The 14552-nt window shown below is 37.3% G+C and overlaps 1 protein-coding gene across 8 annotated transcripts in view; it reads right to left on the reverse strand.

Annotated features, from left to right (window-relative positions):
- Positions 1–14552, reverse strand: part of CLCN3 (chloride voltage-gated channel 3) — an 85031-nt gene that overhangs the window by 4522 nt on the left and 65957 nt on the right. For 4 of the 8 annotated variants that reach the window (XM_030018108.2, XM_030018116.2, XM_030018134.2 and 1 more), the window contains 6 exons: positions 13177–13257; positions 11379–11924; positions 6465–6651; positions 4676–5074; positions 2741–2957; positions 296–371 (listed from right to left, as the gene is read on the reverse strand). In XM_030018108.2, the coding sequence (XP_029873968.1) occupies positions 296–371; positions 2741–2957; positions 4676–5074; positions 6465–6651; positions 11379–11924; positions 13177–13257 (1506 nt within the window). The remainder of the gene's footprint in view (positions 1–295; positions 372–2740; positions 2958–4675; positions 5075–6464; positions 6652–11378; positions 11925–13176; positions 13258–14552) is intronic. The other 4 variants (XM_030018142.2, XM_030018124.2, XM_030018152.2 and 1 more) reach the window with 2 other exon arrangements.

Below are 14552 nucleotides of genomic sequence, written 5' to 3' on the forward strand. Positions count from 1 at the left end.
CCCACCTGGGGAAATCAGCAGTTCAACTAGATGGATCTATGTAATCTCAAGAACAAAAGTATCAGAAAGTCTACTGTTTACTTTCCTTTAATGTTGTGACTAACAGTATGTCCATATTAACAGCTTCATTTCTACAAAGGATTTTGCACATTTTTTTTTTATGTTTTAATACAAATTTTTAGCATAAGATGATTTCATTGTTCAGCCGATGTCATAAAAGCCCTGAGCAGTTCACAAGTTTCATGCTTCCTGACTTCTAATGTGTCTAATTATGAGATCTGATATATCTAATCACCAAGGGTTCGACGTGCTGCTTTAGTTGCTCGAGATGCTCTAATATGTTCTTCTTTGTGATGATCCCCAAGACAATCCTGAAACAGATCATGTTATGCTAATAACTGTGTGTGAAATCAAATAAAAAAAGTTCTAATCATAATGAAAAAGGATTAGAGCAAAACTAAAAAAAAAAAAAAAAAGAAAAAAAAAGAAAAAAAAAGAATGGTTGCAGGAAAGCTAATGAGATTAATTAAATGAAAAATGATTTGAAAGTCAGTACCCTTTCCCAGACATTGCCTTTTTTCTTTTGCTCCCAAAATGCTGAACACAGCTGGGTCTTCACCCACCCCAGAGCAGTACGTTTCTCATATCAAATACACATCAGGGAAGCATACTTCATATCTTCTCCCCAAATTCACACCTCTTCAGGTTTTAGAGGCACTGAAACTAAAATCTACTTTATTTCCTTTGTTTAACAGTTATTTCTCCTCACACATACAGATAATTATTTGCATTTTAACAAGGCACAATAGATGAACAAAGTAATAACTGTAAAGTCATAACAATTGAGGTTTGAAGCTGCACTACAGAGCGGGGTTATCTGGTCTCCCTAGAAAGAGACAAATTCAGACAAATTTCTCATTCATAACAGTATAAATAAAGAGCAACTCCCTGGAATGTATATTCTGGTACAAATTAGGAAGGGTGAGGCTCAGTCTTTATATATCTCTATGTTTGTCACAAGCACCAATTTCTGCACAGTTCCTATTCCAATCTGGATCGGAACCAGTAAGTTGATGTGTGTCTTTATGTGGGTACATTCAATTTACAGAAAATTGGCCAAAATATAGATCAGTCCTTGATGTCCAACATGGCTATATGCCATGGCTAAATACCACTAGTACTAGTATTTACTATATGATCTTCTTGTAATCGACAGTGTGCTCATGGAATATCACAAGTTTGTAAATTGAAATATGACAACAAATATGAATATCTGAAAACAGCTAATTATTAAAGCCATCCATACTTGCTGCTACTTTACCATAAAATAGTTAAAAATTTATAGTACAGTGTGACACAGCTTTGCACGATTAAGCTTTCATTAAGAGTCAATTTTAAAATCAATGTCAAAGTTTGAGCACTCAACCACAACAGAAACTAAGAAAAAAAAATCATCACAGGAAATATTCTTCATTGAATTTTTATCAACTCGAATTTCCCTCCCCAAAACAAGAATAAAAGCATGCCTGCACTGACTTCTAAGTGTCAGATCATGATGTCCTTTCCCCATCAGAGAAAGGTTCTTAAAATCATTTATGCTTCTGAAAACATCTACTCGCCGTTCAATACAGGGATGCATTGAAGAAAAAAAAAGCAGGAGAGCATTTTAAATAAATTTGTTTTAAAATACATCTCAAAAAATACAACTTGGAAACCAATGCGATATAGAAATATTTGCCACTTATAGCAGCAGTCCTTTTGCCCACAGCGAAACAAAGCCCCACCTATATTCCAGGTTTCTTGGGTTTTGTCCCATGTACCTTGATCCTAAATAAGGTGCATTAGCAGACAATGTTTCATTCCCCAGATGCCTTAAAAGACGTGCCAAAGAGAAAGCAAGATACTATGGTAGGAGCTGCGATGTTGTGTGTCAAGTGTTTAATGCAAGAGGTACAGGAAAGCAGAATGTTAAAGGAACAGCTACACAGAAAAAGATCATGTAAAAAAAAGTAGTTTAGATAAGAGGCAATTATAATGAACATTTATGTTTCCATGCCTAGGTCTGATATATTTAGTGGGTAATCACATGACAAGTCCCTATAGTCTCATTTACAAACATTCTAAATCTTAAAATTACTTTCTTGAAATATTTTGAAGTGTAGAAACAAAAGTTGCAGATTGAAGTTCCAGAACTAGTAGCAGTTATTTAGTTGTTAGTATTCTGAAAACAAGAGCTTGGTGGTAATCTCCATCACTGAACACCAGAAAAGGAGATACTGACTGGATCACTGTCTCCCTTACTTTTATGAACCCAGGTATTTCTAGATGTTCAATAGCTGATACATTGCACGTTGCCAGAACATATATATGAACGAGGAAATACAGGCCTTGGACTGTGTACCACACAAGACTAAGTTTCTGTGACCCAAGTTGCGTCTCCTCCACATGCAAGTCGCGCACAGAAAACTTGCTGAATGAGAGCTAACTTTTAACAGAACATCTTAAAATGACTGTCATCACCTGCCTCCTTACTTGGAATACAAGGGAGGAGTAAGAATTTAAGAGAGGTGCCACAGCACAGCACCTTCTTAATGAACAGTTAGGGTCCTTAGTTGCAGTACCAAACTTACGGGTTCAAATACCATGATCCTGGAATATATCCTGGTTCAAATACCCTAATCCTGGAAATGAAAATCACTGTATCTAACAAAATGAACAGCATTGCTGCCACTCGACTCACCCGTTGTGTGTTACAAGGCACTGCCTCAGACCCAGCTTCCGGAAAATATCCACCACTATTTCCATTGGTGTGTGGTCTGTCACGGTGAAAGGGCTCATATCAAGTATGCTTCTAAGCTTCAAAGGTCGAGGGCTTTCTGCTGGAAGTGATGGGGTATGCTGGGCAAAACAGACCCTGGAACTGCCAACAATCCCTTCTTGCTTCTTTCTGGCACTTTCTTTAAGAAAAAGAGGGGAGGGGGGGAAACAGCAGAGGAGGAAGAATTTACATTCTTGGAGTAAGATAATTTAGTGCAAACAGACAGATCAATCAACACTACCAGACTGTGATGTTATTCTCTAGATGCTGATATTCTGATATATGCTATTTTGATGTGTTTCCATAGCCACTGCTTTATGCCTAAGAAGTGTTTGTGCAGAAATCACAATAACCATCTACCATACAGCTTTAGCCATTCTTCGGCTACTACTTTTCTCACTCCAGTAAATAACTTTTGTTTACTATAAAGAGGTGGAAAGACTTAAAAAAATAACATGCAGGAGGCGCATAGACAGCTGCTGAAGAAACTGTCAAGGGGAAAGCCAATCTCAGTTGACAGGCCCCCTGTCATGATACCAATAGCTATAATTATTGTTGGTTTGAAACCAAAGAACTCATTTCTGATCACTCTAAAAAAGTTGTTTTCTTGTTTATAATGACTTTATTTAGCTTTTTTGAACTGGATCCTCTTCCTTTTCATGTCTTCATCACCTTGCTGACAACAGCATCCCCCCCATACCCTGAACTATTTCACACAATGACTCTCATAAGCCAGCCAAAATCTAAGACTAAGCAACTTGCACTGTGCAATCTCAGCAGCTGAAACGAGTCTTTACTGTGAAAGTGTATTATTAGAAGAATGCTCTGCTATTCCCCCATTTACTCTTAAGTAAATGTAAACTTAAACCCGTATGAAGTCTATAATAATTTCCAAGTTTTGGATATTCCTATATGTCCTACATAGTGTATTACCATAGTATACACAGCACTAAGACCACAGGCAAAAGTTTTACTGAAGTAAACAGTGTTGTGTTCACAAAACATTTTTTTTTTCAAGAAGTTTCAGGAGACTTTTGTGTCTCTTTCTTCAGTGTCTTTAACAAAGACATACTTGTCAATGTACCATCTTAGGAATTACGAAAAAAAAGAAGTAGTTTAAGATGCAACTTCCACCACTGATTTCATGCACCAAATGTTACAGTTTTGTAACATTTTCTTACATAACAATGATTTTTTTCCTTTTGTTAGGATAGTATCCACAAAATCCACAGAATTTTTCCTGCCAGTGCACAAAGCATTGTTACAAGTAACACACAAGTTCTAATACTCACCCAGAGAAAGAGGGCCCAAACAGGGCTTGTGAGCTCATGTGCCCAGGGCCAAATTTCCCATTACACAAATTGAAAAACAGAAACCTAAAATAATTAACATTTTGCTTATCTCTCCATAATACAATCTTAGTTGTTATAACAACACTAAATAACATACTGTCAGAGACAAGTACAATATACATTTAAATTAAAAAATTATTTGGACAGTAATTCTCACAAAATCCTGCTGTTTTAAAATGAGAATTACTCAATTTTGAAGAAGTATGTTAGTGTAGCATCACTTGAGGAAAAGAGATACTAGGAAAAGCTTCAAAACAAACAAAAATACCAGAGTAGATGAGGTTTTGGCCTACTTCAGTATGACAACTTTTGGGTTTTTGACAAAAAGATTATAATTTTCTCTATTTCAGAGCCTGCTACTGAAGATAATCATATACTTCAATAAAGGAACAGACAGTCTGTGTGAGGTATCTGAACCTGAAATATGTCTAGAAACACACATTATTTAAGCTATAAAATAATTTAAATTGGCATATATTATCATGCAATACTGGAAGATCATTACCTATTGCAATAGTTAAATCTCTTCTTAGAGCAAAACCCACTAGTCTCTGTGATTCTTTTGACATAATAACAGGAAAACCATTATAGCTGGTTTCGTTGATCAAGTTTTCTATGTCTTCGACTGTCATATTATCCTGCGTGAGAACTGCTAAAGGTGGATCGCTTCTTCGAGGTCTCATAACGTCAGCAGCCAGTGTGGTGTGAGTAAATTCTTCCTTTGCATCCAAGAAAGGATATCCATTCAGTCGGATGTGTGCCTCATAGATGCCTTCCCTACCAAAGGCATCTCCTACCCACTTACTGGTCATGACTGCAGCCATTAGGGGCACAATATATTCCAGCCCTCCTGTTAGCTCAAAGACAATAACTACCAGGGACACAGTCATCCTTGTGACACCACCTGCAAGAAAAATGGTAGCCAGTAACATTCTAGTATCAGATAATAATGAATTTAGAATTCCCTGCCTTCCTGTTGAGAACTACAAACATAACTTTGCCATTAAAGGTCATCTGACAAACATTATTCTGTCTAATACAAACAGGAGCAGACAGGAAAAATTAACACAAAACTTTTAGAAGTAAAAAAAAAAAAAAAAAAAAAAAAAAAAGAGCTTTAGGGAAAATTCCTAGAAAGTTAGAAAATAAAAGGATTTGAAAAATATGTGCTGTTATTTCATGTAAACTAAGAATAAAACTATGTATTTCTCCACACCACATCTAGATTGAAAATACTGTGAAATGCAAGGAAATCCAGTAAGATAAGAATTTGGAAAAAGAACAGAACTAATGCAGGGAAGTCACAGGTAGCAGTTCAACAGCTATGTTGTCCAAAGGATTAGGAATTTAATGCTGTTGCCAAATCATAAAAACTAAAGAGAATTCTGAGCTGATGAAAAGAAATCTCTCTCTTGGACAATGGGAAAAGACAGGGATTGTATTTCTCTTTTGTTAGTATTCAAGATGTTTTTTCTGGCAAGGTTTCTGATGCCATTATCTTCATTGAATAGAAGAATATGGTCTTTCTTTCAATACATTCAGAAGTGATTCAAGTTGAACTATTAAAAAACAAAACAACCTCTCCAAAAACTAAATTTGTACCACTAGTTTATTTGATCACTCAAATGCACTCTTCCTTAAGGAAAAGCTCTACTTTTCGCAGAATCTGTACTAATAGCTTTTAAGTTTAATTTCTAAGGCAACAAAGTTATAAGATAGGACGAGACAAGGCCTTCAAAAAACCTCTCCTAGTTTAGGTGCCCAACTTAAGTCTCTTTCCATGGAGCTGATTTTCAACAGTTTGTAAATCAGAGTTGTTCAAAATACCTCAAGCTGGACTCCCCAAATCATTAAACACTTCTGAAAGTTTTGTTTGGACTATGGATTTCAAGAAGATTTTTTGCAATTCATGTAGATGTGGCAGCTGATCACATCACCTCCTTGTAGTAATTTCAACAGTACTTCACTCTGCAGATCCTCTACTTCATAAATTTCAAGGAACTGATTTTTCTGACTGATGCAGTAATGACACCTCTTGATTCCAAAAAGAGAAAGCAAACACTACTATTTAAATTCTTCTATTTCTCATCAGTTTGAATTTCACGTTAGTCCTCAGATCACAAGGATCTGATGGTCTCTTATAGAGATGTGAATGTATTATTCTGCAGAGAGAGAAGTCCACATAAAAAGGTGTTCCAAAACGCATACATCTATATTTCCATTCATTTTTTAGTCATTATTTTGGCAACTTACAAGAAATCAGATAATTGTTTACTTTGTTATATTTTATTTACCTAAGCACGCAGCAGCACCAACCATGGCATAAAGACCAGGTGTAATACAGTCAGCTCCAACTTCACACCACTCCTTGAAAATGAACCAGTCATGATGGTAATAAGCCAGCTGCTCCACTGCAATTCCTACAATCCTTCCTGCTATTGCTCCAATTGCCATACTAGGTATGAACAACCCAGATGGAACCTGCGACAAAAACATAAGAACTACTGTCATGCTGATGGAAACATACCTGATGCATCGTTTTATAACTTTTTTTTTTTTTTTTTTTTTTTTTGCCAAAAGAGATGCAGATACTCAAATTGTCAGGTTAAAACCACGTAAATTGACCTTGCAAGGTTAGTAAAACTTAACACAATGCTATTGATACCTCTGATCAACCTGGCTAGCTGAATCCGTTTTATGAGCACATTTGTTTATATTTTACTGTATTTAAAAGCAAATCTATCGCCAATACAGGACCACAAACCAGACTCTCAGTGGCAACAGCACAATTCTTACCATATGTGTGTCCAATCTGAGCTGTGCTACTAGTACTGAAAAGTCTTCCTTACAACTTCCCATCTCCCTTATTACTTCATGCTTCTCTGAGTCAACATTCACTTACTAAACAAACTTTGCACATAGGACTGCCTTCCTAAACTGCTTCCTAAAACTGCTGTAACTTAGAAGGCCAACTAAACAGGTGATTTTTAAAAGAGGCTTTGCTTACTATATTGCAGTTTCCCATACAAAGGAGTGTATATAGAATGCTAAATACACTGAGAGAGAAAAAGGCAGGACAACTCCCAATGCAAAAAGTAGATAACATTACTGGAAAAAAAAAGTTCCTACTGTAATTTTAATTATTTAAACTGTTTTTCTGTTACTAACTAAAAACTGAAAAGGCCACACAGCCTTGTTATACCAACAGGGCTTAGTAAAATATTATTGCAAGTCTTGCTTTTATCAGCAGCTTCATAAGGAGTGAGGGTTCATCTGAGAAACTGCTGTTGTGTATCTTTTCTCCTTCTTAGGAAGCTAACCTTCTTTCCAAAAAACATACTGGTGTCTACATGTGTCATTAAACTAGAAATGCCCACTGCTTCTCCTCATAGCAGTTGTTAGTATCAAAATATTTTCTACTGTGCTTGAGGTACAGATCTGACTACAACTAAGTAGTAGAATTTTTACTTTTTGTCTAAATGCACCTAAGCCCATCTTGTTAAAATAACTTCATTAAAAAAATTGCACTCCTGGTGTAACAGGACACATAATTTAATTTTTTTCCACTGTACAGCTGTGAAATTTAAGTTATTATGCAATTCCAAACTATAGATCTTGCCATGGAATCCAATAGCAGGTGCAGAATTGTATTTCAGAATCTACTGAAATTACTGGTGTTATTATTGTTATTATATTGCCAATATTTACGGTTGCAAAGATGATTTCTAACAGACAAACCAAGGACAAACAAACATAGCAAACTTAGTGTTTGAAAGCTAGCAGCAAAGGTTTTGGAGAAAAAGTTTAATTATCCTTCATTCCCATCCTGAATTACCTAATATTTCAGTGTTGACAGAGGCAACTATTCAATGCTATCATTTTAGTGTAATATCCAAATTGTGCATTTATACCACTACCATTATTTCCCACAATTAATCATGTATCTAAACCCCCTTCTAACTGTTAAAATCCAATTTTTTTCCTGAGTGAAATTCTTTCTTGGTGAACACTTCAATAGCACCCTGAAAAAATAACATTTCAGATATAAAAGTAATTATATAAATCTTTGAAATTGCCTCAGATTCTAGTCTGCTACAGCAGTATGCCACAGAAATTCAGTCACCACATGGAAATGACATCCAAATTGTTTCTGGTACTTGGTTAACATAACTTTTTTATGCATCTAGCTCCTTCTCTTCTTTCCATCACATGTGGATAACGGTTACAAGTCTAACTGTAATTATGATTTTACAGCTGCATTCATTTGCATAAGCCTCTGAATCACAAGTCACAAAGTGGAGAGGAACCTTCACTGAGAAGGAGCAAGGAAAAAAAGTTAGGTTCTACCTTGTCTCAGCTTTCTTCTCCAGTGCATGCCAACCTAACTCAAGTTATACTACAGAGGAAAAGATTTGTTCTGTGGCACATGCATCATCTTTGAGACAAGCAAGGAATCAGGATATGTGTGCAACTTTCCCCTTCTTTGGTAGTGCAGTTGCACACCAGCCAGGTTCTGAGGCAAAGCTGTAATCCCACCCCAATTGTTGATCATCAGCATTTAGACACGTCCCAGTTTTGGCTGGGATAGAGTTAATTTTCCTTCTAGTAGCTGGTATAGTGTTATGTCTTGGATTCAGTATGAGAATAATATTGATAACACACTGATGTTTTCAGCTGTTGCTAACTAGTGTTTATACTAAGCCAAGGATTTTTTAGCTTCTCATGCCCAGCCAGCAAGAAGGCTGGAGGGGCACAAGAATTTGGGAGGGGACACAGCCAGGGCAGCTGACCCAAAGTGGCCAAAGGGGTATTCCATACCATGTGACATCATGCCCAGTATATAAACTAGGAGGAGCTGGCCAGGGACAGTGGATCACTGCTCGGGAACTAACAGGGCATCAGTCAGCAGGTGGTGAGCAACTGCATTATGCATCACTTGTTTTGTATATTCCAATCCTTTTATTATTATTATTATTGTCATTTTATTGTTAGCATTATCATTATTAGTTTCTTTCTTTCTGTCCTATTAAACTGCCTTTATGTCAACCCAAGTTTTTTACTTTTTTCCCCCCTGATTCTCTCCCCCATCCCACTGAGGTGGGGGGGGGGGGGGGGGGTGTGAGCGAGCAGCGGCATGGTGCTTGGTTGCTGGCTGGGGTTAAACCACGACAACACAGTAATGAGTCTACTAATAAGAAGCAGTACAGTATACATACAAAAGCCTGAAAGAAAAAAAAAACCAAAAACCCAAGACAAAAAACCCAAACCGCTGCCATATCAGCTTCTTGGTGATCCCTGTTCACGGCAGTAAGAGCAGCAGGAATCACCAAGCTCCACAGGTGGCAGCTAAGTTGCTTTGCTTACCTCACAGGAAGACAGTTCCTGTGGGGGAGACGTGTTTGCATACAGCTCCAGCTCCAGGAACAGACCTGGAGAGCCCAGAGGATCCTTAATAATGATTTAAATGACAAAATTCTCTTTTTTTGTTTTTTCCTTGGAATTTTGAATTTTCTTCTCCTTTCATAGAAATAAAGCTTAAAATTCAATAAATATAACATTAAAGTGATGTCCCCTTCTGCAGATACTGGCTGACATTCTAACCAGCCATATGCTTTAAAGCTTCAGAGAAATGTATGTAGCACAGTCCCGTCATTGACAGCAGCATGACTCTTTGCCTATTGGCAAAGTAATAAATATATTCTTACAGCTTCACAAAAATATTTCCACCAAATTGCAGATGCTGAAGTTCTGAGAAAATGAGCCAAAACCAAATGAAGTGTAAGTTCTACCATTCTGTAATCTAGTGAATTATAATACACAAAATGTGATCCTGTGGTGACAACCCCATGAGGAGGAGCCAGATGCACACAAACACATGAATGGTAAAAAAAATGTTAGAATGCTTAGAAGCACAGAGCCCCAAATATAAGTAAAATATAGCAAGTGATTACAAAACAATACAACAGACTGGAGTGGTCACATTAAAGAATAATGTCTGAAATTCTGACCTTTGAAGACTAGCATTTAAAATACACACAATGGATTTCTTTTACCCATCAACCAACATATGGGAAACAACCTCAAGTAACAGACTGCAACATCTTCTAAAATATCAACACGTGAGAAACACAACACGATATTGTTCTATCAGTTGCAGAATGATAGAATGGTTGGGTTTGGATGTGACCGCTCCAGATTGTCTACCTCTGCTCAAGCAGGGTGTACTACAGCAGGCTGCCCAGGATTGCATCCAGTCAGGTTTTGGGTATCTCCAAAGGTGGAGACTCCACAAGTTCTCTGGATAACCTATTCCAGTGTTCAACCACTCTCACAGTAAAGAAGTTGTTTTCTTATGCATGCAGTTACATGGAACAGCAACGTAGACTGAAAAGTTAAAGCCAGTTTAAACACAAATCCTGCTTAGTGAACATTCTACAATACGTTTGTGTTAAGGCATGTTTGCTAATGATGTAGTTGCAAAAAACTATGAAGGGAGCCTGACAAGACAGAAAATGATGAAGGCATGACAGTTATAGGTCATTCAGAGAACAGCCACAGCTTGGAGAGAAGCTGAAGAGAGCTCCAAACCAGATTTACGAAGTGACTGGGAAAAACAAAAATTATGCTGCTTTGTAATGGAGAAGAAATTCCCATCACAGTCACATAAGCAAAGCCCACTTTCTAGTCATGACATGCAATACTGGAAATTTCAGGAAAGAAATCATCATTGGCTCCCTTTGACAGTCTGCAGTAATTACATTTATGTGATAAATGAGGAGAGGAGATTTAAAAAAACCTACAAGTTGTTCAAGAGGTACAGTCTTTTTATTCTTCCATGTAACAGAACTAAGGAACCTGAGTGGTTATGTTCGAACTCTGCTGAACTCAGCTCTTGGAAATTTTAGAATCATCCTTATTGCTGAATCAGGCCCACACAAACAGCCATCCACCCGCACAGTTACTGTTCCCTATTAAATTTAACACGTTTCTGTTCAGCTGAACAAAGGGCTAGTTTGAATTTAATTAAACTTAATATTGTTTTCTACAAGACTTGCTTATTAATCAACAGTAAAAAGACTTTTTTTAAGAAAACTACACATGAAAAAAAATTCTATAAACAAAGCTGCTGGCTTTGAGAGATGGAAAATGAGAAAGGCAATAATTAAAGTAATCACAGCAGATGATACAGCCACTGCATTCACACTTACCTTGATACCAAAGGTGAAGACGGTCATGATTATTTTAAATATGAGTGCTAAACACAACTGCCATATAGCTGAATAGACTCCAGTGCCTGCTGGACGGTCAGGAATATCATCTACTATTTTGCTCGCATTCATATCATTTCTGTAGTCACAGAGGGAAGAAGATTCTAATGGCCCACAGTCTGTGAAGAGCTCCTTAATAAGCTCACTGGTGTTTAGCCTTGTATATGGATTAGGAAATGCAATGACAGCTGTTATTGCTGCAACAATAATAACCTCCAGGACAGGATACTTCCCAAATTTTGTAGATTTGCGTCGACGACACCATGCAATGTTTGCTCGGATGAAAAATGCTCCCCAGAGCCCACCAAATACTCCCAGAAGAATAAAAGGAAGCAGTTCAAAAAGGTACCAAGGAGTGTGATACTCCACATAAAAAAGAACTAGGCGGCTATTACCAAAAGGATTGATGGATCTTAAAACAAATGCAGCTACTAAAGCAGCAAAAAACGATCTCCATAAAGTTTTCAGTGGGAAATAGTAACTGACCTGCAAAAGGCAATACATAGGAATTATTAGTGATTCAGTTAAAAATACTGGAAAGACTGGTTGATGCACGTGATACAGTACTGCTGCTCACATGGTATATGCTAAAAAAACCACCCAGAAAACTACTCTTATTATCAGTATTATTCCTACCACTTGGAGCACTGGCGCTCCAGCACATTCTACATTTTTAAAAAGCTCTATAACAATTCGTACTTATATCAGTTTTAAAGTCAATACTAAAGCAGTATTGAAACCACTGTTGTTTTAAGACTGTTAGGAAATAATGCATAGTATTTTATGTTTAAAAGCTTCTCTGTTTATAAGTATCTCTTTCTAGCATTCATAAGAACCAGACTGCATACTAGTTGCTCTCTCAAATTTCCTGCTAATACTGTTTCATCTCCATTCAATCTACATTGAAAGGTTTCTGGCAGATGTGTTATTTTTATGAAGTATGACTAAAACATTAAAAAAAAAAAATCCTCAGAACAGAACATGCAGTTTCATACTTAAGCCCCACGTAGCCTGATGTGAATTTCAAGTTTTCTTCTGAGCTTTTTTGGATATTTTTTTTTGCAACAAAGGAATTCCTCAAAATCCCCTAATGATATAGCAAAATTACACATAAAATAATATTTTGCTTCCTTTTTTCAATTCAGAGATTTTTATATTTTTAGTTTTCTTTAAAAATGCTAATGATCTAAATAACATTCTTAGGTATTTTGAAAACAACTAATGAAAACTAATACAAAACAGAGTCTGGCTGCCTTGGAGGTCAGTCATAGCATATTTGCCTTTTTAATAATTAACATATTCAATTGTGTTTAGTGACTGAAACTTTAAGAAAACTAATGTTTAAAAACTTGCTTCACAAAACTGTCCAACAGGTTTCTAAAGCCTCTTTCAAAATGAAAAAAAAAAAGAGCCCAATTTTCAATTTTTTTTTTTTAGAATCCACCCCTAGAGTGAAAAACTGCTATATCTCTATTTGTATGTAAACTGCAGTTATTCACTGACTCAGCCCTTCTCCAGAAAAATATAACTAAGAATAAAGCAAAGCTGACATTCATCCAAAGAAAAGAAAAAGTATCTCTAGGAGTTTGCTGGTCACAGGACTCTTGACTTTGAAATGTGGGTCCAAAAATAATTTCCTTCTTAGGAAAGACTCCACAGCTTAAAGGACTCTAAGATTATTCATGCTAAAAGAGTTTTTTTTAAAATATCTATCCTTCAGTGCCATCTCTTGACATACCTCCTCCAGGCTGAAAAGGACTCCACCAATTGGGGCACCAAAGGCTACAGATACTCCTGCTGCTGAGGCAGCTGACAACACCTGGAAAAGAACAATGGTGAGAGGTTTTTTTTGCAGTCTGTGATACACTTTAAACATGAAGAACAGAATCTCATTATAGTTGTCAGTTTCTTCTGTGTTTCTATCAAGGACACACAGACTTGCTAACAGATAAGCATCAAGGAAGCGTATCAGAATGCTCATAGGATGTGGCCACAGCAGCCACCGACCAGGTACTAGCCATGATGAAGCCAAGGATGCTGCTCAAAGCCTCCCCAGTGAAGCACCCCAAGGGGTCTATGCTGCAGTACGAAACTGCTGATAGCTCATTTTCAAGAAATTGTATTAAGTTTTCCCTGCACTAGAGCAGGCAATTCCACTGTGTCATAAATCAAGCAAGCGGGGCAGAAGACCAGCTTGGCTGAATAGGGAACTCCTCATGGAGCTCAAGAGGAAAAAGAAATTGTTATGTCTGGAAGCAAGGTCAGGCTTAGTAGGAAGATTACAGAGCTGTGGTTCATATATACAGAAAGAAGACATGAAAGGCCAAAGCTCAATTAGAGTTGAAACTGGCCAGTGTTGTGTCAGATAACAAGAAGGGCTTTTTTTAAGTATGTTAATAGCAAGAGGAGGTCTAAAGAAAACATTGGACCAATACTTGTGGAAGATGGTCATCTGACTAATAAGGATGAGGAAAAAGCAGAGGCATTCAATGTGTTTTTTTGCCTCAGTCTTTAATAATACTGATAGACCTTGGGCTGTCCGGTCCCCTGAGGTAGAGGACCACAAGTGTGGCAACAGTGACTTTCCATCTGTGGACACTAGAATTGTAAGGGACCAGCTGTATCAGTTGAACGTTCACAAGTCCATGAGGTCTGATGGGATTCATCCAAGAGTACTGAAGGAGCTAGCAGATGTTATGGCAGGACCCCTCTTGATCATCTAACAAAGGTCTTGGGAGTCTAGGAAGGTCCCTGCTGACTGGAAGCTAGCCAATGCTCTTCCCATCTACAAAAAGAGCATGAGGCAAGACCTAGGGAACTATAGACCTGTTAGCCTAACCTCAGTTCCTGGAAAAATTATGGAGAAGACTATACCGGGTGCTGTTGAAAGGCATTTAAAGAATAATGCAATCATCACGCACAGTCAACATCGGTTCACAAAAGGAAAGTCCCATTTAACTAATCTGATAACCTTCTATGACAAAGTCACCTGCCTAGTGGATGAAAGGAAGGCAGTGGATGTAGTTTTTCTGGATTTTAGTAAGGCTTTTGATACCATCCCTCACAGCATCCTTCTGGACAAGTTGTCCAACTGTGGGATGAGCGGCTTCACGG

Source organism: Aquila chrysaetos, chromosome 1 (genome assembly GCF_900496995.4).
Source record: "Aquila chrysaetos chrysaetos chromosome 1, bAquChr1.4, whole genome shotgun sequence".
Taxonomy (NCBI): domain Eukaryota; kingdom Metazoa; phylum Chordata; class Aves; order Accipitriformes; family Accipitridae; genus Aquila; species Aquila chrysaetos.